Source organism: Ambystoma mexicanum, chromosome 3q, assembly GCF_040938575.1.
Source record: "Ambystoma mexicanum isolate Mex_15411 chromosome 3q, UKY_AmexF1_1, whole genome shotgun sequence".
NCBI lineage: Eukaryota > Metazoa > Chordata > Amphibia > Caudata > Ambystomatidae > Ambystoma > Ambystoma mexicanum.
Window position 1 is genome coordinate 34934608 of NC_090926.1, and position 23413 is coordinate 34958020.

The following is a 23413-nucleotide window of genomic DNA, read 5'->3' on the forward strand; positions in this document are numbered from 1 at the left end:
CAGGAGAAGAGGGTAGAATAAACATTGGTGCGAGCAGGTGGCTGGTCACATGTTTAAGGAGAAATGGAAACTTAGAGGGGAAAAGGAGAAATGAAACTACCTCTCATATAATGCCTTGCCATGTGTTTAATATTGAGCACATTTTCCTAAATAAAAAGAACATTGTGTGTCCCAGTGAGCCCAGCCCAGGTTCATTTTAAAGAGAATAAAACGCCAGTTGGGACAATGTAAAAACAAACTTTTTGTGATGTACATAACTTAGGTTATCATCAAAACTATGATTTTGGCATTTTCATAAGTCTGAGGAACTGGAAAATGTGGGAAGTTTTAGATCATGAAATTAATGTTTGAATTGGGAAGTGTCCCATTTTTAGATATTTTGACGCAGCAGCAAACTGCCATAAATGTTGGCTCCGCCCAGGAAGGGCGTGCTGAGATAAAATGAGTATCCGACTCGCCATAAAATGTAGAATACAAAAATATATAGATTCATGTAGTTATCTGAAGAATTAGCATGTTGTTAGATTTTCAGAACCCAAAAAGGTAAAACCGACTTGTCATTTTGAGATGACAAATCTTTCTTCTCCATCCGCCTACATCATATATATCTCCCAACTTCAGGTCCTATCAGAAGCCAGTGGACGTCTTGGTGGGAGGTGAAGGGAGAGTTCTAGCCAATCCTTATCATGCAAATTATGTTATGTTATGTTACTTTGTATTTATATAGCTCCTTATGTATCATTGATATGATCTCAAGGCACTGGTAGGTTGAACGCCCTCGGGAACCGTAGTTCAAGTCAGTAGAGAGAGAGAGTCATAAGGTACGTGGGTGCATCGGATATGTGTGCAGCTGGTGTGGCACTTGCATGATAGCTGCTTTTTAGCGGTAGGTGTGGTGGTTGGGAGGTCAGGAGTATGTGTTCATTCCGGTGGGTTGATATCCACACTGGTTTCGGGCTGCGTTAGGCCTGATGAGATGCTTAGGCTAGCAGTGTATGCTCAGCTAGTTGTGTTTAATTAGGATGATGTGCAGTATGTGGCGGGTGTTAGTATGAGAACAGCTATACCATATGTGCCATAGTATTGATGTGTTGTAATTGAGTGGTGGTGTATAGGAGAGAGTAAGTGTGGTAGTGTGATATGTTGGTTTTCAGTAAGGCACTTTGAGATTGAGCGCTCATCTGTAGTATCTATTCTATCCATTTTATTCATTCTGTCCATTCACTCAGTTTCGTCTGTTCATACATTTCATCTGGTTCATCATTTAGTTTACTAGTCTTTCCATCCGTTCCATCATTCGATCATTCATCTATATAAACTACTCCAGCCAATCTGTTGATCCACTTCATCCTTCTCATCTGGTTAGTGTGTTCCATCTGTTCAATCATTTTTATTCATTCAAACTGTTCATTGTGTTTGGCTCGCTTCATCAGTTATATCCGCTCCATCTGTTCTAACCTATTCCATCCACTTCATTTGTTCCATCCGTTCCATCCACTCGATTTGTTCCATCCATTCCATCACTCTGTTCGTTCCATCCACTTCATCCGTTCCATCCACTCCATTAGTTCCATCCACTCCATCTGTTCCATCCATTCCATCCGTTCTATCCACTCCATCTGTTCTATCCACTCCATCCAGTCTATCCACTCCATCTGTTCCATCCGCTCTGTCCAATTCATCGTTCCATCTAGTCTATCCGTTCCATCTAGTCTCTCTGTTCCATCTACTATGTCCGTTCCATCCACTCCAGTTGTTCCATCCGTTCCATCACTCCGTTCGTTCCACCCACTCCATTAGTTCCATCTACTCCATCCGTTCCATCCACTCCTTTAGTTCCATCCACTCCATCCGTTCCATCCACTCCATCTGTTCTATCCACTCCATCCGTTCTATCCACTCCATCCGTTCCATCCGCTCCGTCCAATTCATCCATTCCATCTAGTCTATCCGTTCCATCAAGTCTATCCGTTCCATCTACTCCGTCCGTTCCATCTACTCCATCCGTTCAATTCGCTCCATCCCTTCCATCCACTCCACCGTTCCATCTACTCAATCCGTTCCATCCACTCGATCCGTTCCATTTACTCGATCCGTTCCATTCACTCATCTGTTCCATCCACTCCATCTGTTCCATCCACTCCATCCGTTCCATCCACTCCATCCATTCCGTCCACTCCATCCGTTCCCTCCACTCCATTTGTTCCATCCACTTCATCTGTTCTATTCACTCCATCTGTTCTATCCACTCCATCTGTTCTATCCACTCCATCTGTTTTCTCCACTCGGTTTGTTCTTTCAGGTGTATTTGTTCCATCTTGTCTATCCGTTCCATCCACTCCATCTGTTCTATCCACTCGGCTTGTTCCATCAGGTGTATTCGTTCCATCTTGTCTATCCGTTCCATCCACTCCATCTGTTCTATCTGTTTCACCTGTTCCATCTATTTAATTTACTCCATCTGTTCCATCCATTCCAATCCGCTCTGTTCATTCCATCTGCTCTATCCGTTCTATCCATTCCAGCTTTTCGTTCAGCTCCATCAGTTCCATCTATTCCATCTGTTCCATCCAGTCCTTCTGTTCTATTCACTTCTTCTGTTCTGTCCATTCCATCTGTTCTATACACTCTACCTGTTCTATTCACTTCATCTATTCCATCTACTCCATCAGATAGATCCACTCCATCTGTTCCCTCCGCTCCATTCATTCCATTTGCAACTCCATCTGCGTTGTTCACTGTATCCGTTCGGTCCATTTGATCTGTTTCCTTTTATAAAGCTGTTCATTTTCCCATACGCTCAATCTGCTCTGTAGTCTCACCCGTTCAATCCACTCATCTGTTTTATCTGATCAACCTCTACTATCTGTTCCATTCATTCGTTCTACCCACTCCATCTGTTCCACATGCTCCATCCGTTCCACGCATTCCATCCGTACCACCCGCTCCATCCGTTCCACCCGCTCCTCCGTTCTATTCACTTCTTCAGTTTCATTCACTTCTTCAGATTTATTCACTTCTTCCGTACCATTCGCTTATTCCGTTCCATTCACTTCATTCCGGATCAATCCACTTGTTCCGTTCCATCACTTGTTCCCTTCCATCCACTTGTTCCCTTCCATACACTTGTTCCCTTTATATTTCATTTGTTTGTTACATTTCATCTATTCAGGATATTTCTTTTAATCCCTTCTTCCTCCATTCTATCCGATTCTCCTTTCGCTCTGTCGACTTCTCCCGTTCCAACCACTCCTTCTGTTCCAACCAATTCCTCTGTTCTATTCACTTCCTCAGTTTCATTCACTTCTTCAGATTCATTCACTTCCGTTCCATTCACTTCATTCCAGATCAATCCACTTGTTCCGTTCCATTCACTTAATTCCGGATCAATCCACTTGTTCCCTTTCATTCACTTCACTCCGGATCAATCCACATGTTCCCTTCCATCCACTTGTTCCCTTCCATCCACTTTCATCACGACTTATGATAATATAGGAGTGCCATCAGCCCTATAAGAGGTCAATTTTGCATCTGAATAAGGCTTTTCCACTTGATTCCTGGAGGAAGCCTGCTGCTGGAGTCTTGCAAGGAACAACTAGCAGAGAGGCCTCAATTCTTGTTTTGGAGACAGTGACAGGGAAATCTAGAAGATAGCTGGGACCCAGTCAGAGGAGCCAGAGGGAATCTTTGACTGAAGCCCTTGACCAGATCTGTGCTGTCCTCAGAGGAGCCCTGCTGTTTTCCCTGACAAAGCCTCCCATGTAAGTAGAGATATCCTAAATGCCAAAAAAGTGTGAGGGGGAAAACTGCCAGCCTTAATCTCCATCTAACTTAGCGGGTAGGGTGGTGGTACTGGGAAGGCCATTGACACATTGCATTAAATCCAATTCAAATTAATTCCACTATAAAAAAATCACACTAGCCATTTAAATTGAATTGTGTTGGGAACAGCTTGCCTTAATCCTTTCCAAAAATTGTGGGGATGGGGGAAGCTTTGTAGATCCTTAGTGCATTGAATTGAAGTTAACTCAAGTAATTCCCATGTCGAAAATCAGGGGATGCGAGTTGTTAGAATTCAAAACTTACAAAGTTCATGCCCAGTGTGTTAGAGCCGGTATAGTCAATGAAGACATGGGTGACGGTCCTTCTGAAACCCCAGACTCCTTTAGCGAAGAGGGGTATCTATAATCCCAAAATAAGTCACCCTAAAATACTGCTATTCAAGTGAATGTAGAGGGTGCAAAATTACATTCTCCATGTATTCCATTGCATCCCAAACCAGTATACCAAGCATTACATCTCAATTGTATGTGTGTTGAAAAACGAAATTCCCCATTTATTTCCTTATCTCAGCCTTGTCTTTCAAATAAAAGCCTAAAAAACGATTTTCCCATCAAATTTCTTTCTCAAACATTGCCTTTCTAAAAATCAAGCCAAAACACATTTTCCATTGCATTTTAAATGTTGTCTATTGGTTAATTTGCAATTAAATCTGATGTAAGTTGTGACTGCATATTTAAAAATGTTACCTCTGTTGTTTTACTAACGGAAAGTAATTTGGAGTTGTGATATTGTGTAGTGCCACAGCATTGGTGGTTGATGTTGATTGCTAGTCTTCTTTGTCAACCCTTAAATAAATATACATATTCTTACTATACACCGGCCTGGTTCCTAGTCCATTGGTGGCATGGGGTATTTTTGGGGTTGGTGTGAGATGGGTTGGAGGCCTCACTAAAGCTGAATCTGTATAAGCGCTTTGGGTGCACACCACCTTGCTTGGGGGGTGGGGGAGACTCCCTGAGTTGAGTTTAACCTCCTAATAAACTGTGACAGGAGAGAGGCTGGCCTCAAGGAGCGAGCATTGTGGAATCCACTCCAAGAATGAAAACTGGTATCCCAAAGCATGGGCCAGTTGTAGATGTCGGAAGTACTACTTGCCCGGCAGACCATACTTATTTTGGAGCTCCCCAAATGTGCTGAACTGCCCTTCCTGCACATCATCTGCCAGCGTTTGTATCCCACTATCCTCCCAACTAAGTAAGTGACCCATTTTCAATATCTCAGACAAGAGTGCCTTGTGCCAAAGGGGCTGGTTAATTGTCGCCTGCCCGCCCCCAGCATTTTTATTTGTGGGCATCGGCCCACACCCAGCCAGTGTGCTGCAGCATTGGCGGGAGAGGTGCCGTCCCCTTCCTGTCCCCATACAGCATCTGCATTGGCAGCATCCCTTGCATCCATCCTATCTCTATTGAAATATGAGGCTGCCTAGGGACTCCATGCACCCAATCGTTCACGGTTCCCAGTTGTGCGGCCCAGTATTACTGTTGAAGGTCGGCCAGGCCTATTACCCCCTCCACACAGAGTGCTGCAGTGTTTTGATGGTGATGCGTGGCTGCTCCCCTACACCCCCCACAGCAATCCGCAAAGGGTAGCACCGATCTTGGGAAAAACCGAGTTGGGGACTGGGAGTGGACCGTTCTGTAACACATAGAGGAATTTGAGAAGAGTTAACACCTTAAAAAGCAAGTCAGCGAGAGAGCCTGCTAATGTACCACATTGAGTGCAAACCTGTCCAACACAGGTAGGAGATTCAACCGGAGGAAATTCTAGAGACCCGGACTCACCTGAATGCCCAAATACTTGAAACCAGACACTGATATCGGATACGGACAATCCCGTAGGATGGTCCCCTCGCCCTTCTGTGTAGGAAAGAGTACTGACGTTTGACAGTTTACCTTAAGCATGCAAACCCTTTGATAGTTTTCATGAAACGGTTGGACAGGAGCTTGCAGGCCTGCTCATGTAAATTAGGAGGCCATCCACGTAGAGTGAGACCTGTTCCTCCCCCCTCACGTCCATATGAATCTTACCCACCACAGATCTGTTCTAAGCTTACTAGCAAGGGGTTCAATGGCCATAGTGAACAGCAAGGGTGAGAGGGGGCATCCCTGTCTCATCCGGTGCCACAAGGGGAAGGCTCTGGAGGATGGGCCGTTAACCCTGATAGTTGCTTCAGGTGAATTAAAAGCAGCCGGGTACAAGCCAGGAAATTCTCCCCAAACCCCATGCAACCCATAATCTCCCACAACAAATCCCAGCACACAGAATCAACAGCTTTCTCAAAATTCACTGCTGAGAGTGTGAGTAGATCCGGTATCAGAGAAGCCTGACTAATAGCAAACTGCAGCCTGTGAAGATTCATGCGTGTAGATCAAGAGGGCATAAAACCACATTGGTCCAGATGGACCAAAAAGCCAATCACCCCAATAATGCGGTTGGCCAGGATTCGAACCAGGATCTTTGCCTCCCGGGTTAATCAGTGAGATTGGCCTATATGAGGCGCACTGTTCGGGCAGTTTCCCGGGTTTGGGGAAGACCACTACACAGGCCTGTTGGAGGTTTGGGGAAGTCATCCATACCGCCTACACTGCGTAAACAAGCGGAGTAATGGCCTGGTCACCAGCCCCTCCCACCCCCCAGCTGCTTCCATGCCGCTACAGGAAAACCATTGGACTGAGAGGTTTTGCCATCTGTAGCTGAGAAAGAGCGGCAACTATCTCGTCTTCTGTTTTCTGCGCTTTCAGGTCCGCCACCTGCTGCGCCTTGAGGTGCGGTCGGGTCACCAAATCGAGAACTTCCTTTCCCTCAGTACCGGACAGCGGCAGCGGGGGTGATACAGCATCTCATACAATGCGGCAAATGCCCTGGTAATGTCAGCATCCTCTGTGAGAGCCTCCCCCTGAGTGTCCAATATAGCCCATGCCTGCCCATTTCCTCTATCCCGCCTCTCCAACCATGCAAGCATCTTACTCGCCTTGTCCTCTGTCTGCTGAACCTGACTCCGCGAAGCCCACTGTGCCAATTTAGCATTGTCTAGGACAACATTATAGGGCAACTCCTGTGCTGTGATGAGGGTCTCATGAGAGGCCTGGGCACCCGAGGTGAGAAACCCCTCCTCTTCCTGGAGAGATGCCAGCTCAGCCTTCTCCCCTGCATGCCGCCTATGACGTGTTGCTCGCGCGAGATTGCTTCCCCTCTTAGGGCTGCTTATAGCCCTCCCACAAGGTTACCGGGCTGGCAACTGTACCCTCATTAACCGTAAAGTATGCTGCAGTGGTACTGGACAAACCCTATGTGAATTCAGGGAAACCCAGATAATATGTGTTGAGACGCCACAGCGCTGTGGATTTTGCCCGTCTGCTTTTGAGCTCGATAAGTAATGGTGAGTGGTCCGCGATCCCTCTGGCCAAATATTTTACAGAGAGAAGCCTATGGGTCAAACAGAGTGGGATAAAAAAATTATCGATCCGGGACGTTGAGGCATGTACACCAGAAAAAACTGAGTACCCCCGGTCTGATGCATGCATGATCCTCCATACATCCACCAACCGGGTAGCTGCAGCAAAAGAATATGGCTTTGTGGGGAGATTGGGGTTTCTCATGCCCATGTTGGTTCTATCGATTCACAGGTCAATTACCTCATTGAAATCCCCCCCAAGCAACCACATAGCACATTGGACCTGTAGTATCAATGGAGGTAATTTAGTAGCTCAAGTGTGAGAGGGGGAGGTGCTTTAATGGCCACTATGCCCAGACGGCCCCCCATAGTTCCCCTTGAACAAGACTAATTGTGCACACTGGTCAGGCCGCACCTCTATAAGCCAGAAGGGAATCCTCTTTTGTATCAGTTTCAACGTACCTCAGGCCCTTCTCAAGAAACCTGCATGGAAGGCCGACCTGTAGTTAGATGTATGAAAGAACTTGCAGTCCTTTCCCGCCAGGTGGGTTTCAGTAAGGAGTGGAAAGCCTGGTGTGTACCTGTTAAGGAACTGTAATAATAGCCTCTGCTTAATGCCGCAGAACAACCCATTCACATTCCACGTTAGGAAGGAGACCACCCCTTCATGAGACATCAACCCAGAAAGCATGCTTAAAGAATCGAATAATGCTTACATTTCCCCCCACCCCCCCACCAGCATGCCAGAATATCATTGCCTACCACCCCCACCAAAATACAACCATAAAACCATCCCCAACAATCCCCCCTACCCTTTTCTTACTCCAAACCAGAAGCATCTGTTGCCCTAACCCTGCATCAACCAGATGTGGGAGAACCTCGTCAACCATCTGTGGGGTAATCTTCACTGAAGCCAGTGTGGACCAAGGACCCTCTCCCCGCCCAGGCGTGCCGATAGAGTGAGACCCCTATTGGTAAAAGTGTGAGTGTCAATGAGCCGGTACCATCCCATTGGTCAGTTGAGCCATTGTTATCTGTCTCTGAAACATCCTCCAGGCCAGCAGGCTGTTCCGCAGGCTCCTCAGAATTAGCGCTGTATCAGAACATGTCGGGACCGTACACAGAATTCTGATGGTAAACCTCTGAAACAGGGCACCCCGGCTGTAAATCCACTGATACCCGATGCAAGTACCGTAAGCACCGGAGTAATTAGCACCGCCAAAAATAGCATCATCACCGGAAACGCAAAGCAGTGAGGAGGCCATTTTGAAAAACTCAATCCACTCTGAATCCCCCACTTCCTGTAGCCCTTCAGACCCACAAGTCACAGTAAATAGGTTCAGAAGGAAGGTGCTCGAGCATCAGCTGCGCAAGCCAAAATTCAGTGGGGGGGAGCTCCAAGTCCTCACAGATAAGGTGGTTGCCCATTGCGATTAACTTTATGACACCCGACAGAGGAAAACTTCTCGGCAGCGGAAGGCTGCATTGTGGGCAACAATCAGCCAGAAAGTGACGGCGGTAGACATGGTCTCTAGGGATGCAGTGGACTGCTGCAAAAGGTGGAATGACTTTCGGGTCAGAGTTCGCAGACTCCCCTCCGAACCCAGACATCAGGCAATGGCCACAGACGGTGTCTTCAAACACAACGTTGTATTTATGTTTGCGGTCGCTTCAAAAGCGACCGCAAACATAAATACAACGTTTTTAAAGCTGCGGTTTTATTTCTAAGTTTTCCGGGCTCCTCCAGCCCGGAAAACTTAGAAAAAAAACCGCAGCTAGTGCTTATTTTTTGTATAGCACTTACCGAGATTCAGCTGCAGCTTTCCTGCTCTGGTCTCCGGTCCGCGTCCTCCGAGTCCCGGCACTAATGAAGGGAAAGCCACCCAGCGGTAGACTTTGTTTACTACAGCTGGCTGGCTTTTCCTTCATTAGTGCCGCAAAAGCAAAAGCCAGCACAGGAGGGCCTCCATTTCACAAAATGGCGGCGCCCCTGTGCTTGCTTTTTCGAATTTTGAGCTTGAATAGCTCAAAATTTTACATAGGAAGTTTTAAAACGGAGGATGCTAGCATTTTTTTTTTAATGTGGCCCATCTATTTTTGAAATAAAAGTTTTTACTAGAGTATCCCTTTAAGGAGTAACCAGGTAAGGGTGTTGCGTCTGAAACTGTAGTAGGACTGATCTTTTCTGAGCTCAATTGGTAGTGCATTCTAGTGCTGGGCCGCTTTTACTGGGAAACTGTTGCCTCCTGTTTTTTTTAAGTCTGAATCTGGGTATTTGAAGGCAGTAGGAATTGGCTGTCCTAGAAGGTCGTATAGAGGTTTTTCTAATTATTCTTTCCTTCAAGTATGGAGGTGCTGCGTTATTAATACATTTGAACATTAATGACACAGTTTTAAGGAGGATCCTATTACTAATTTTCAATCAGTGATGGTTTCTCCTAGCATTGGATATATGCTCTCTGGTGGGGAGGTTCAGGGCTGTTCTGAGCACATTATTTTGCAGTCTCTGTAATTTGTTGTTGATATATTTGTTATATATTTGTTAGCTCCAAAGTACAATGCATTACAGTAGTCCAATTTAGATAAAATGAGAGCATTAGTTAAGATGATGCAGCTTGCTAGTGGGAGGAAGGGTCTACATGCTCTAATGAGTTTGCCAGTGTAAGCAGTGGAGGAGGCCAATGAGTTTACCTGTTTTTACCTGTTTTTTTAGAGGGAGGGCCTCATCAATCTGCTGAGAATTTGCCGATTTTCCGCCAGTGGGAAATCCACCGGCAGTAAAAGCTCAAAATTTCCCCATTGAGCCCAATGGGGAATGGGTAATTCCCAAGTGGGCTCAATGGGGAATGGGCAATACACGTTGCGCCAAACCTGTGATCCGGCGCTAATAGTACCGGTGGGTTTGGCGGCAGGGCTAATAACGCCAGCGATTTTAGCGCCGATGTTACCGCCCAACTCGTGCTGAGGCCCTTAGTGTGGAGTCCAGATAGAAGCCAAGTGTCTTCACTTCTTTGGCAGCTGTAATTATATTGCCGTCAATGTTGAAGGTGCTATAGTTAGTGTCAAGTTTTTTAGGTTGTTAGACGAGCCAAGGATCAGGATCTCTGTTTTATTGTCATTCAGTCAGAGGCCATGGGTTGCCATCCATGCTTGAATGTGGATGTATATTTTGTTTACTAAGGCTGTATCTGAGGTGAAATTGCCCGAAAGGGGAATGAGGAGCTGGGTGTCATCCACATAATTTGTATAGGTGACACCCAGTCTATCCAGTTTGTCAAATAAAGGCTTAGTAAAGATAGACATGGTTGGTGAGACACAAGAGCCCTGTGGGACACCACATGTTGTTTGAAGTGGGTCTGCTGATGCTGAAGTGGAAAAGACTTGCATATTTCTATTGTCTAGAAAGGACTGGACACAAGCTATGGCTTCGCTTGAAAAGTGGGCAGCCGATGCTAGGTGTTTGCATAACACTGCATGGTCCACCTAGTTGAACGCTGCTGATAGATTAAGGAGGAGCAGCATAGCTGTGTTTCCTTTGTCATTGAGCTTGTCAATTTGCGCTTTAAGTGTAAGGTTAAGGTTTATTAATGCTGTCTCTGTGCCGTGCTGAGGTCTGAAACACGATTGGCAGGAGGCTAGAAGTTGGTTGGTCTCAAGGTAATTCTGAATTTGAAGATAGGCCACTCTATCTATTATCTTGAGGTGGAATGTGATAGGCCTGTAGTTTGCTGGGATGGAGGGGTCTAGAGTTTGTTTTTTGAGAAGGGGTAGAACCCAGGATTCTTATAAACTCCTTGGGACAGTAATGGATGAAAAGGAGGCATTGATGAGTTTAGAGATAAAGGGGGCTAAATCTCTGGCTGCATCCTTAATTATTTGGGCTGTACAATTATCTCCTTTATAGTTCGACGGTTTTAGGGATGCAATGATTTTTTCTGTTTCCTGAATGGAGACTTTAGAGAATTTAAATGGAGCCAAGTCAGGCTTGTCATTGGGTGTGGTGTTGGTTGGTATTTCGGCAAGGGGAGAGAGGCTTTTTTTGCTGCAACTTTAGTTTGCAGTGTTTTTATTTTGTTTGTTAGGGCATTTTGGATGCTAGTACACCATTGCTTGTCTTTGGGTACATTATCGGGCAGAGGTATGGGCGATTCTAATTCCCGAAGGATCACAAATAGTTCCTTGGTATTGGAGCATGCTTTTGAGATTCTTTCGTTAAAGACTTCTTTTTTTGTTTGGATGATTATTTTCTTGTAGTTATTGGCACAGAGTTTTAGTTTTAGTTTATTTTCTTCCATTGGGGAGTGTTGCCATATGGGTTCTAGTTTCCTTTTTTCCAATCGAAGTTCTTTGAGGTGCAGGGTGAACCAGTTTTTAAGGTGAGTCTGTTGTTTACTCTTGCGTAACTTAAGTGGGGCAATGGTGTCTAGGACCTTAGCCATAGTGTCATTATAGGAGTCCACCAGAGTATCTGGGTCGGAATTGCTAGGCAGGGCGTTAATCACAGGAAGCAGGAGAGGTAGGATGTTGTCTAGTTTGATGTTTTTCTTCGACCTGGTGGGAAGAGGGGGTGCCATCATTTTATCTTTATCTGTTTGTTTATTTAGTGTTAAGCTTAAGTCAATTAGATGGTGTTCGGTCCAATGTTGGGGTCTAATTTTAGTGATAGCTTTAGGCAGTTTAAGGTGGCTACCCAGTCTAGGGTCCTACCTTTATCATGGGTGGCGGAGAGGACTTTTTGGATGAGGCCATGTTCAGCCAGCATGGTAGCTATCGCTTGTGCTTGTTTGTCATCTGGATCGTTAAATCCTAAATTGAGGTCACCTAAGATAATTATCTGGGATGAGTCTTTTATATTGTTAGCTAAGAGGCTAGATATGTCCTCTTTAAATGAGCCTATGAGTCCTGGTGGCATATATATGAGGTAGATGGTTAGAGTGTGGCATGGGGATATAGGCAATTTTGCCGAAAGTAGTTTGCAGGATTTCAGTGGGGGTAGCGTGGATAATGTTAAGTCCAGGTTAGCTTTAGCAATGATAGCTAAGCCACCTCCTCTATTATTGGGTCTATCCATTCTTAAGAGTTGATAGTCCTCTGGTATCGCTAATGTGAGCCCTGGGCCTGCTGCCTTAGCATCTGAGGTAATTTGCATTTGCGCCGTATGCATAATGGTGTGTTTAGAGTTGGTGCGGTGGTTTAAGTAGGTGTTGCTGGTCATTTTAGGTTCGTAGAGGGAAGCAAGTCTAGCTCGAAGCCTAGTGTTTCTGTTCCATGTAAAACAAGGTGCATATTTAATTTGATCAATGGTTATAGAGATGATTTGCATGAACAGCAGAGGTAATGATAACAGCAGGGTTTTTCTGACATACATACTAAGGCAGTTGGTACAGGCTACAGTAGACTGAATCAGATAGGCTAAAGCTAATACCCAGTTGGCATAAGCTAGGTCGGGCTGAATTCAGAGTAGGTAAGGTAGGCTGCGATAATCTATGTTCGACCTAGGCACAGCTGGCTAAGTTCGGCCTGGGCACAGTAGTTTGCAATGGGCTAGATTCAGCATAGGTGGGGTAGACTGAATTTGATATGGGCACCGCGGGCTAATATTCAACAGCACATGTCAGTAGGCTGAGTTAAGCATAGGCACAGTGATCTGCAGTGGGCTAGATTCAGCATAGGGAAAGTAGGCTAAATGCAACAACATAGTCACAGTGGTCTGCAGTGGGCTAGATTCAGCATAGGCAGAGTAGGCTAAATGCAACAACATAGGCACAGTGGTCTGCAGCGGGCCAGATTCAGCATAGGCAAAGTAGGCTAAATGAAACACATTGGCACAGTGGTCTGCAGTGGGCTAGATTCAGCATAGGCAGAGTAGGCTAAACGCAACAACATAGGCACAGTGGTCTGCAGTGGGCTAGATTCAGCATAGGCAGAGTAGGCTAAATTTAATACCATAGGCACAGTGGTCTGCAGTGGGCTAGATTCAGCATAGGCAGAGTAGGCTAATTTCAATAACATATTCACAGTGTTCTGCAGTGGGCTAGATTCAGCATAGGCAGAGTAGGCTAAACGCAACAACATAGGCACAGTGGTCTGCAGCGGGCCAGATTCAGCATAGGCAGAGTAGGCTAAATGCAACAACATAGGCACAGTGGTCTGCAGTGGGCTAGATTCAGCATAGGCAGCGTAGGCTAAATTCAATAGCATTGGCACAGTGGTCTGCAGTGGGCTAGATTCAGCATAGGCAGAGTAGGCTAAATTCGATAGCATAGGCACAGTGGTCTGCAGTGAGCTAGATTCAACATAGGCAGAGTAGGCTACAATCAGTATGGGCTCAGTGTGATGATTAGATGCAGTGCAGGCAGTGGGGAACACGTGTGTGCGTGAGACCAACACTAAAACGGCAGCTAAAGAGTACAAAGCAGCTCACAGCAAGGCCACTACATGTAACGTGAGGGGCACATTCATGACAGTTGGGATCACAAAAGCATGGCACAATCGGTAAGGCAACATAATCAATAATGCAAGGGCTCCATATGAGTAGAAAGTGGTGGACAGGGCACATGGAAACTGTTGGCACTCTAACCTTTGTCAGTACTTTTCCTCCTACGTTAGCAGTACACAGGCTGGCCATCCAGATGCTGGTGAGCTCATCTTAATCATAGCTTCCCACCAATTGACATATCAATCTATCATCACCTCAGTGGTCAGTCATTAAATTAAGCTTTAAAGCTTGGCCTTGAGTTTGTTCTGTACCGTGGAGAGTCAGGGGAGTGAAGCCTGGGTACGGCCACTTCTAAAAAAGGCCACACTTGACCCAGCGCAACCCAACAACTACAGACCGATAACGACAGTCCTGTTCCTCCTAAAAATTCTGGACAAAGCAGCTCACATCCAGATCCAATCATACATAGAAGCTAACTCCATACTAGGCAAAAGACAATCTGGCTTCCGTGTCGGGCATGGAACAGAATCTGCCTTATTAGACCTAAAAAATCAAATCTCACAGATCATGGACAAAGGCAAACCTGCCTTGCTCCTCCTTCCCGCTCTATCAGCTGCTTTTGACCTGGTAGATCACCAAACACTCACCACCCACCTCAGCCATGTAGCCCATTTCTCTAATCAAGCAGCATCCTGGATCACTTCCTTTCTTGAAGGAAGAGCCATGAAGGTCTACTCTGACACAGCTAACGCAGATCCTACCACTATAAACTGCGGTGTCCCCCAAGGATCTTGTACAGCCCCACCCTCTATAACCTCTTCACAAAACCCCTCTTCGACCTACTCGACTCCATGGGTGTTGCATATACCAACTATGCAGACGATACTCAAGTACTTTTACCCCTATCTGGACTCTATAACCAAGACGCCACGGCCCTTCACAAAATCTATGCCACTATCCAAGCTTGGATGGCAATCAATGGCCTCTGTCTTAACAGGGAGAAGACTGAAATTCTCATCCTGGGCCAGACAAACACATTCTCGAAACTAAGCCCCCAATACAACAACTTCAACATAGACAACTCAACCATCTCCGTATCATCCTCTGTCAAGACTCTACGTGTTCACATTGATGCAAATCTATCGATGAACAAACAAGTCAGCGCCATAGCCTCTGCATCAGTGTTCAGCACCAACCTCATCAATGCCATTAAACCCTACTTATCCACCCCCAACTGCTTGGCCATAGCTAGAGCAACTATAGGAGCCAAACTCGATTATTGCAATGCCCTCCTAGCTGGCACCTCCGCCAAAAACAGTCACAGACTGCAAACCACACAAAACAATGCCCTCAGACCCGCCATGACTATCCCTAGAAGAGACCATGGGCCTCATTACAACCCAGGCGTTAAGGGGTTAACGGCACCGTAAAAGGTGTCGGCGATGTTAAACCCTTAACGCCTGATTATGAGGTCCCTTTGCGGGTTGCACTTTAACGCCTGCTTTTAGCAGGCGTTAAAAAACCAACCCACAAAGGGGCCTAGGAGCTAATTACGGCACCGTAATTTACGGTGCCGTATTTAGCGCCTTCCCCATTCCCATTCAGCCGTATGGGCCAAAAATGGGAATGAGGAAGGGCCATGGTGGCATGGGGAATTACCGCCCCGCCCACCTCGGAATGGGGTGGTAATTCCCCATTCCGCCAAGGACGGAGTAGGTAAGTTACCGGCATGGACCATGGTGCTATTAGCACCATGGTCCAATGGCTGGGTCGTAATGAGGCCCCATATATCCCACGCCAGACGTGAAGCCCGGTGTCTCCAGGTCAAAGACCGTATTACTCTGAAAATCCTCACCATCACTCACAGATGCATCAACAAAACCGCTCCAGCATACCTATCTGAAGCAATATCAAGGGCCACATCCACTCGCCCCACCAGAGCTCAGTACACCAACCAGCTACACATACCACGCATAAAGAGAGCCACAGCGGGAGGTCTAGGCTTCTCCTATATTGCACCGAAACTCTGGAACTCACTCCCTGCCACCCTTAGAGCTGAAACTTCCATCTCTGTCTTCAGCAACAACCTCAAGGCCACTCTCCTCAACTAGCAAGTGGAGGACTGCCTCCTCCACTTCTGCCATATATAGTGCAATATAACACAAATGTAATATAACTATATTGTGACCTGTATATATACTGCTAATGACTATGTAACTATATTTCAACCTGTATATATATTGCTAATGACCATGTAACTAAGTAACTAAGCTTTGTACTGTAACAAGTGCCACGATGTCTTTCGACTGTTGTGCGCTATATAAATACGAATAAAATAAATAAATAAATAAATAAAGGCACACTCTGCCCTCAGGCGTAGGTGTGAGCATCTTGCTCTTCCAACTTCTTTCTTCCACGTGACTGAAGACCATGATTTCGAGCTTTCACTGACTTTAAAATACTATTTTTTAATAGACCTCGGACGTTTTCCTGGTTTGTCCATGCCATGTCTTTGAACATGAGTTTTGTTCTTTCACACGATTTGTATCCACTGTTAGTTAAACTTCAGCCTGATAAAACCTTGGCTTCTTGGCTTTGCTTCATGACTCCTCCAACCTCGCCTTTCCGAGATTCACTTGGTAATTCATTTGTTTTCTTACTTCGACACACTAGAAATGAGGCCTTCTTTCTAAAGGCTAGCACTGCTATAATACGTAGAGGAAACATCCATCCTTTACTCTTTATGCGTATATCTTTGGCGCATGCTGCAATCTATTCACTATAATTCAGGATTAACTTCGTCTGATTGCGTTTCTGTTGCATCTGTACACATGTAAAACAAATTGACATCTTAATTGTTTCTGTGGCATAAGCTTCTACACCTTGATCCCAAGATGTCACTTATCCTTGATACTTTCTTGATGCCTTATAGACTATCTGCATTCTCTAGTCTATGCATCTTTTCAGTGCATGTCAACTCAGCTCTGTGTGATGTCACCATTTGCCATTTATTTATTTATGTTTTTATTTATTTTGCATTTTTAAAGCGCTCACACAGCCCGGGGGCAATCAAGGTGCTGTTACAGGAGTTGTTTATCTTAGCTGCGTAGTTGTTTGTCTGAGTTGTATATTTATAACAAGTTTAAATACCCAGAGGTTTCTAAGCGCGGACCCGAGGATCGAACCTGTGTTGCTTTGTGTCGTCTTGCTTCGAAGGCGAGCATGTTGCCGCTGAGCTATCCTCCCGGGACATTTGCTCTTCTTCCGGAATTTCATTCAAACGACCATGATATTTCCTTGTATGCAGGTATGTTTTGGGAACCTTGCCTTCAGGATTCTCCTATATATCGGTATCCCTACTTGAACTGCATGGTTTTTCGCAGCCGGGCTTCCAACATATAGGCACTAAAGATGAGGTGGTTTAGGTGGGGGTACTTGGCTCCTCCTCTACAGGTGTCATGAGCCATGGCAGCTGCGTGTATCCAGAGTCTCCTGCAAGCAGAAAGGTCAAAGGCGTCAGCCACAGTGTATTGCGTAGATATTGGCCCTCATTACGACCCAGGCGGTAAGTTACCGCCTGGGCCGTGACTTTACCACCATGGCGTAAACTACGTTTACGCCAAGGTGGTTGGCGGACTTACCGCCCCATTCCGACCTTGGCGGGGCGGTAAGTCCCCAATCCCCATTTACCCTTCCCCATTCCCATTTTTGCCCCATAGGGCATAATGGGAGTGGGGAAGGCGTTAATTACGCCACCGTAAATTACGGTGGCGTAATTAACTCCATGGTCCCTTAGCGCCATGGATTTTAACACCTGCTAAAAGCAGGTGTTAAGTCCGCCATGGCGCTAAGGGACCTCGTACTCAGGCGGTAAGGGTCGGCGCTGTTTACGGCGCCGTAAACCCCTTACCGCCTGAGTTGTAATGAGGGCCATTGTCTTTTACTATATAATGGCGATGGGCATTATGTGGATGCATTTGGGGCGTCATTGCAAAGCATGTCTTGCTTTCACTGTATGTGCATGTTGTATATAGCAGTATTTGCAGTGTTATGTCACCACATGCACCCAGCTCTCTTGCAGCAGTATTTCCAGGGTCGATAGTGGTCATGGCAAGGTGATATGGTGCCTATTTTGGGGCTGTATGTTGCTCTCATGCATGGACCATGATGGATGGTTACTTGTACCTCAGTGGGTTTATGGTGTCAGCGGCTCTTTCTTGATGGTGCCATGTACATGAGTACTTAGCTGTGGAACTTCCGGGGTCACTGGTGTAGGTTGTCATGTTGCATGTTGTGGTACGATGATTGGGAATCTATCATGTTGCATTGTGGTACCTGTATTCATGTGTGTGTGTTGGTAGTGCATTGTGTCTATGTGCATTTGTATACTCCTACATGTTTGTCCGGCATGTACTTGTTCTGTGGGGTGTACACTGTTGTGTGTGCAGGAAGAGGGCAGGTCCTACGTATGCATGGTCTTTTCGGGGCATGCATTTTGCTGTTTTGCCGATGCAACACCACCCTCTCTCAAATGTGCTTGGCTGCATTGCAGCATCTTGACATATTGTGTGGTGGCACTTGTACTCACCCACTATCCACGTCCATTGTCGTCTGTGCCTCTCCATGTATCCAGGGAGTGAACTATTGCATAGGATCATGGGTGGAACCAAGGATCCTGCCAAATCTACTAGTGAAATTCTGGTCGGTTTGTGGCTTTCCATAGATTTTTCTTCCAGTCAAATCTATCTGTATCTCCTTTTAAAGCTCTACATCTTCATGGAAGTTTCGCAAAAATTCGGGCAAGTTCCCCATTCCCATAGAGTAGCACTCTATGGGAATGGGGACTATAGGGACTTACAATTTGCCGGTGCCTGACTTTCCGGGCCGCCGGGGGTTGTAATTTCCCAGTGGCACCAGGAAGTCAGTCGTGGGTAATAATTACGGGTCCGGCGGCAACCTGCCAGTAGCACCGGCACGGTTACCACCGGACCCGTAATGAGGGCCATTGTGTATTATTGAGGTTTATGTATTACAATGCAGGGGATTCATAATGGGCATGCACCTCTGAAAATACTTCAGGGCTGGGAAAGAGTCAGTCATGCATTAGAAGTGCATGAAGTTGCATCCTGTTAAGTGGAATAATACAATTATTTATTTACTAGGAAGCAGGTCAATAACCTCAAAAAACCTGGTGGGGTTGAGTCAGAGTCCGACACATGTAAAGCATTCATGATGTAGACTCTGACGTACCTTAAAGGAATACCATTTAGTCTGGTAGAATTGTAATATTACGAGCTCTGTCCCTGGGATAATACATAACATATCTACAAGAGGTCTATGGGTACAGGGAGTCAATACATGCTCACGATAATAATGCATGCAAGGGAGCTGGCCAGTGCATCTGTTTGTGCTGCAGCACAGTCCCTTGAAATGTACAGGCCACCTTTGTGAATAAGATGGCCTGTGCATTTCTCAAATTAATGCCAATAAAAAAATGCATACTCTGCATTTTTACTATCTGCATTACTTTTTGTAAATTTGGCTTAAGTAGTTGTTTAAGAATGTTTACTATTGGTTGTCAACTGCAGTCAAAGACGTCCTGTTGGTTTCTCTAGTAAAGAGACAGACAGGTGCAAACCATCAGTCATTTAGACACTTGCTTTCTTGCAGCATCCCTGGATGGAAAGGTTTGGTCCTGTTCCATTAACTTTATACTTTGTTTTCTTTGAACATGTACTGGCAGGAAAGGGTCTGCCCTCGTCAATGGAATGTTTAAAGCAACTTTTATCAGCTTAAACTGTCAGTTGCTTACCCTGATTCTGCCACCTAAATCCATTAAAGGTTTTGCCAAACCCAAATCACCCGAATACAGTGAAAATTCGGTTGACTCAGGGTTCCACTGAATGTATTCACCAAGGCTTAAACAGGGATCAAAAGCATGGATTTTCTCGTCACTAAAGAGTGGTCACACCAAAGATTTCCTGATCGTGATTCCGAGGAGGTGCGGCCCTATTTCTAGGTTGAATTCTTTCACCTCTACTGTCCCTTCATTTCATCTTCCCTTGTCTCATCTCTCTCTTCTGTCTGTCTTTCGCCCTCTTGCTCTCCATTCTCTTTACCAGTGCTCTCCCCTCTCTCTACAATCTCCATTTTCCCCTCCCCTGTCTTCAGCACCCATCCTTTAAAAAATAATGTTTTTCTCTTACCTGCAGGAAGAGCATTTCAGCACCGATTCCTGACTCTGAGAGACCCAGAGCAGAGGTAGGTCCTTCCATTACTCAGTTCATACGTTCTTACCGTAGCCCATGAGACCTGTCCTAGCACAATCGGCAACCCCATAGCAACTGTACCCCATATTAGGTTAATTCCCATCACAGATTATGCCCATTTGGTCTCCAATTGCCGATTGTGATTCCCATAAGTCCCTCTGATTGCAAATTGTGTGTTCACATCATCTAGCAGCCTAGGCCCTTGGAAACATATTGGCCTCCCATCGCAGATTTTACCCCATACAAAATGTGACACTTTACATTGCTCCCCTGGACCAAATTTGACCCCATAGCATTTGCTCCATATAGCAATTGTACCCTACACAACATGAACAGTGACCTCATATATTGTTGCGGGACCCCTATGAAAGACATGGCCCTCCCCTGGCAGGCAATGCCATCAGATTGTGCCACCATAGCAGATCCTGCCCCAACCATTTTATTCCTTAAAGCAGAATGTGACCTCATAGCCAATTAGCACCCCTCATGGCAGATTGTGCGCATAATATAAAGAAATGTGTCATCAACCAGATAGCTGGCGATGCTCACCTGCGTTCGTCTTCAAGAACTGACCTATTGCCTTTATGATGCATTTTTAGCTTCAATACATTTGAAAATATACTGATCTAAGAAAGTTCCATCAATGAATTCTCAAAAAATTGTCGTAAATTAGTAATGAAAAAATGTGATTACTTCAAGTACAATTATTCGTTTTAAATTGAACAATTCACGTAAGGCTTAGGATTGTAAGTTACAATTCAGCCACCCCCTCCCTCTGCGCCATGTAAATACTCCAGCATTTGCACCAGCGGGCCTTTTCATGCCGATGCAAATGCTGGGGATTCCTATGGAATTCGCCTGTTTTTTACACCATCAAAAAGCAGGCAGATCCATATGAATCTATTGTAAACGTCGCCTGTCAGGCGTACATGGCAGTCAGTGTTTACTTCATTTGCACTGCAGAGTGCAAAAGGCCAGCGTACAAGTGTGTACGCTGCCTTTTTACACACCCCTAGACTTGTTTACTTGAAAGTGTAAACGTAACAGGTCACCACCACCTAATTACGGGGGACTCCAAAATATTGAGCCCCTTATCTGTTCTACAGGAGTGGCTATGTGATATCTGCCAGAGACTCCTTCACTCCAGGTAGGTCAAGCAGTCATTCTTGGTGAAGTGGTAACATATGTGCACAATTTCTCCTACCAAGAGCAGCGAGCGGCTTCAGGCGAAAAAGTGGTGTATAATCAGGGATTGGTGTTCAATAGTGGCATTGCGTTTGCTTATAGGCCACACAGATTTGAATACATTAACATCGCAAACCTATACATTTTGAGTTTTTGCACTGGATGTATTGTACATAATTCCTTGATAGCATATACAACGCATGGCATTTGTGGCAACCTGAGGGACGCAGGCTTTGCGCTTTTGTCAGGAGTTTGCCGACATTCATGCTTTCTGGCAGAAAGAGATTGCTACTGAGAAGGCCTTTGTGGTTGAGGAACTCTCTACATCCCCCCTTCTGTGGGTTACTGGTCCTCCCCAGCAAGGTATGGAAGAGAGTAAGGAGATGTATGGGGTTGGTGATGTTCTTGTGTAGGAGGTGGGCGGTGATTGGCTTCCCTTGTGATCCTGCCCCATGCACCAAGTGGCCACACATAACATTGATCCATTGCAAATCTGGCCTGAGCATGAACTCTGGCTGCTCAGGTCTCCATGGTGATGGGCGTGGAACCCTTGTGCCTCATTGTTTTTGTGAATGAAATGCACATTAAAAGTTATGTTGCACTCGTCGAATTGGCAAGAACTGCAAGGAGGACCCTAAACTGCTGTACTTACGTCCTATTTTGGATTTTCCCATTGGCCTATTATTATCTTTTTCCAAATACTGTCCTGCACCTTTCTAATCACATCCTTGTGAAGGTTCCCTGTATTCCTGCCACAGGTGCTGGGAATTGTGTTCATTATGTTCCCTGTTTCTTTAAAACTGCATTAATGTGTATTTTTTTTTAAAGGTGAGGGTTCTCCTAGAGGCACTGTGGTTAGGCCTTTTCAAGTGAGGATTGTGCTGAGTGGTGGTTAGACTGGTTCTCTGCCCACAGTGGATCCCGCTTTCTGTGTTTTGCCGATCTCTTGTGATTACCTGCAAAATGCTGTTGTTTGTGTCTCGAATGCCTTCAGTACTTGATTCCAAATCACAAAGAGCCAGACAGGTATGAAATATTCATTTGTGACACTTTGTGTACAGAACTTCACATCGACAATATGGGACTTCAAGGTTACCTGCGTCCTTCCTCAAGGATCACTTGACCCGTGCTGGTGACTTCCCCTTTTGTCCCCACAACCCTAGAGGGGCTGGATACTGTAACCGCCAGAATCTGATTTATCGGCCCCTGTGAGTGCTTAAAACTTATAGCAAACAGGAAGGTCCAAGCTTCGAACCCGAGCTGCAGAAATTCTTTTGGTCAAGGAGGGCCTCCAACAGGGCAAGGTACAGTTTTAACATGCTGCAATTTCATAAGCACATTTCACATGGAAATGATTCCAGTGTCCCAGAGAACCGTAGCAGTGCACCTCATCATGATGCCTGTATCTGCTTGGGAATTTATATTTGTATCACATTTTTATATAGAGCATCGTATTAGATTCTTCCTGCTTCTATGCGCTGCGCTGCCTAATAGGTGTTATTAAAACCTAACTTATTTGTTTTCACTGTATCAAATTTGTAAGGTTGAAGGGCTAATTTTGGCCTGCCAGGATTCAAACTTGTTACCTGCATGCTGAATATAGATTTCCGAAACAAGAACTTTATTTGCTAATTCATCTAACTTGATGTTTAGTTTCATTCGTATTGGGGACATGCATGTTGAACTGGCATCAATGTCTTCATGGTATAGCCTTGCGTTGCAGTACATTTCTGGTATTGCATCGGTGCTTGCACCTAAATACTCAGCAGTTCATCACTGTATGGTCCGGTTGTGTTTCCATGTATTGAGGTAGGGCTCTAACTCCTGCTGGGGACTGTTCTGACCATTCTTCGTCAGTTTCAGGGCAATGAGGTCAACGGCACATAATAGAGCATCTGTACCAATATTCACTCCTGTCACCCGATTAAAGAGTTGGAAGTTGTAGGCCCAAGCGCAACTAGCCACCAATACCCCATGGTGTCCAATTTAGCTGTCTTCAGTACCTTGTTGGATGTTTTTACCCATGCATACAAGCCCTACCATAAAGCTGTGCAGTACTGGCATGGAAAACATCATGATGGCCAGAACTCCCCAGAGAGTGCACAGGGAAAACATGAAGAATAGGCTGCCACCCATTGTTGCCTATGTTGTGAGCACAGGAGGGCACTGCCTAAAACCACCATTGGGCTACACACACAGTAGCCTGAAACCATTGGGAATGTTAATGCTGATTGCCAAAAAAGCAACTCAGAACTGTGGGGAATTAATTTTCTTAATCCCAAA

The 23413-nt window shown here is 45.5% G+C and overlaps 2 protein-coding genes across 4 annotated transcripts in view; one reads left to right on the forward strand and one right to left on the reverse strand.

The window, feature by feature from the left end:
- Nucleotides 1-23413, reverse strand: part of PVALB (parvalbumin) — a 503057-nt gene that overhangs the window by 444894 nt on the left and 34750 nt on the right. The window lies entirely within an intron of this gene.
- Nucleotides 1-23413, forward strand: part of NCF4 (neutrophil cytosolic factor 4) — a 267387-nt gene that overhangs the window by 140914 nt on the left and 103060 nt on the right. For all 3 annotated transcript variants that reach the window (XM_069653000.1, XM_069653003.1, XM_069653001.1), the window contains exon 6: nucleotides 19889-19937. In XM_069653000.1, coding sequence (XP_069509101.1) covers nucleotides 19889-19937 — 49 coding nt within the window. The remainder of the gene's footprint in view (nucleotides 1-19888; nucleotides 19938-23413) is intronic.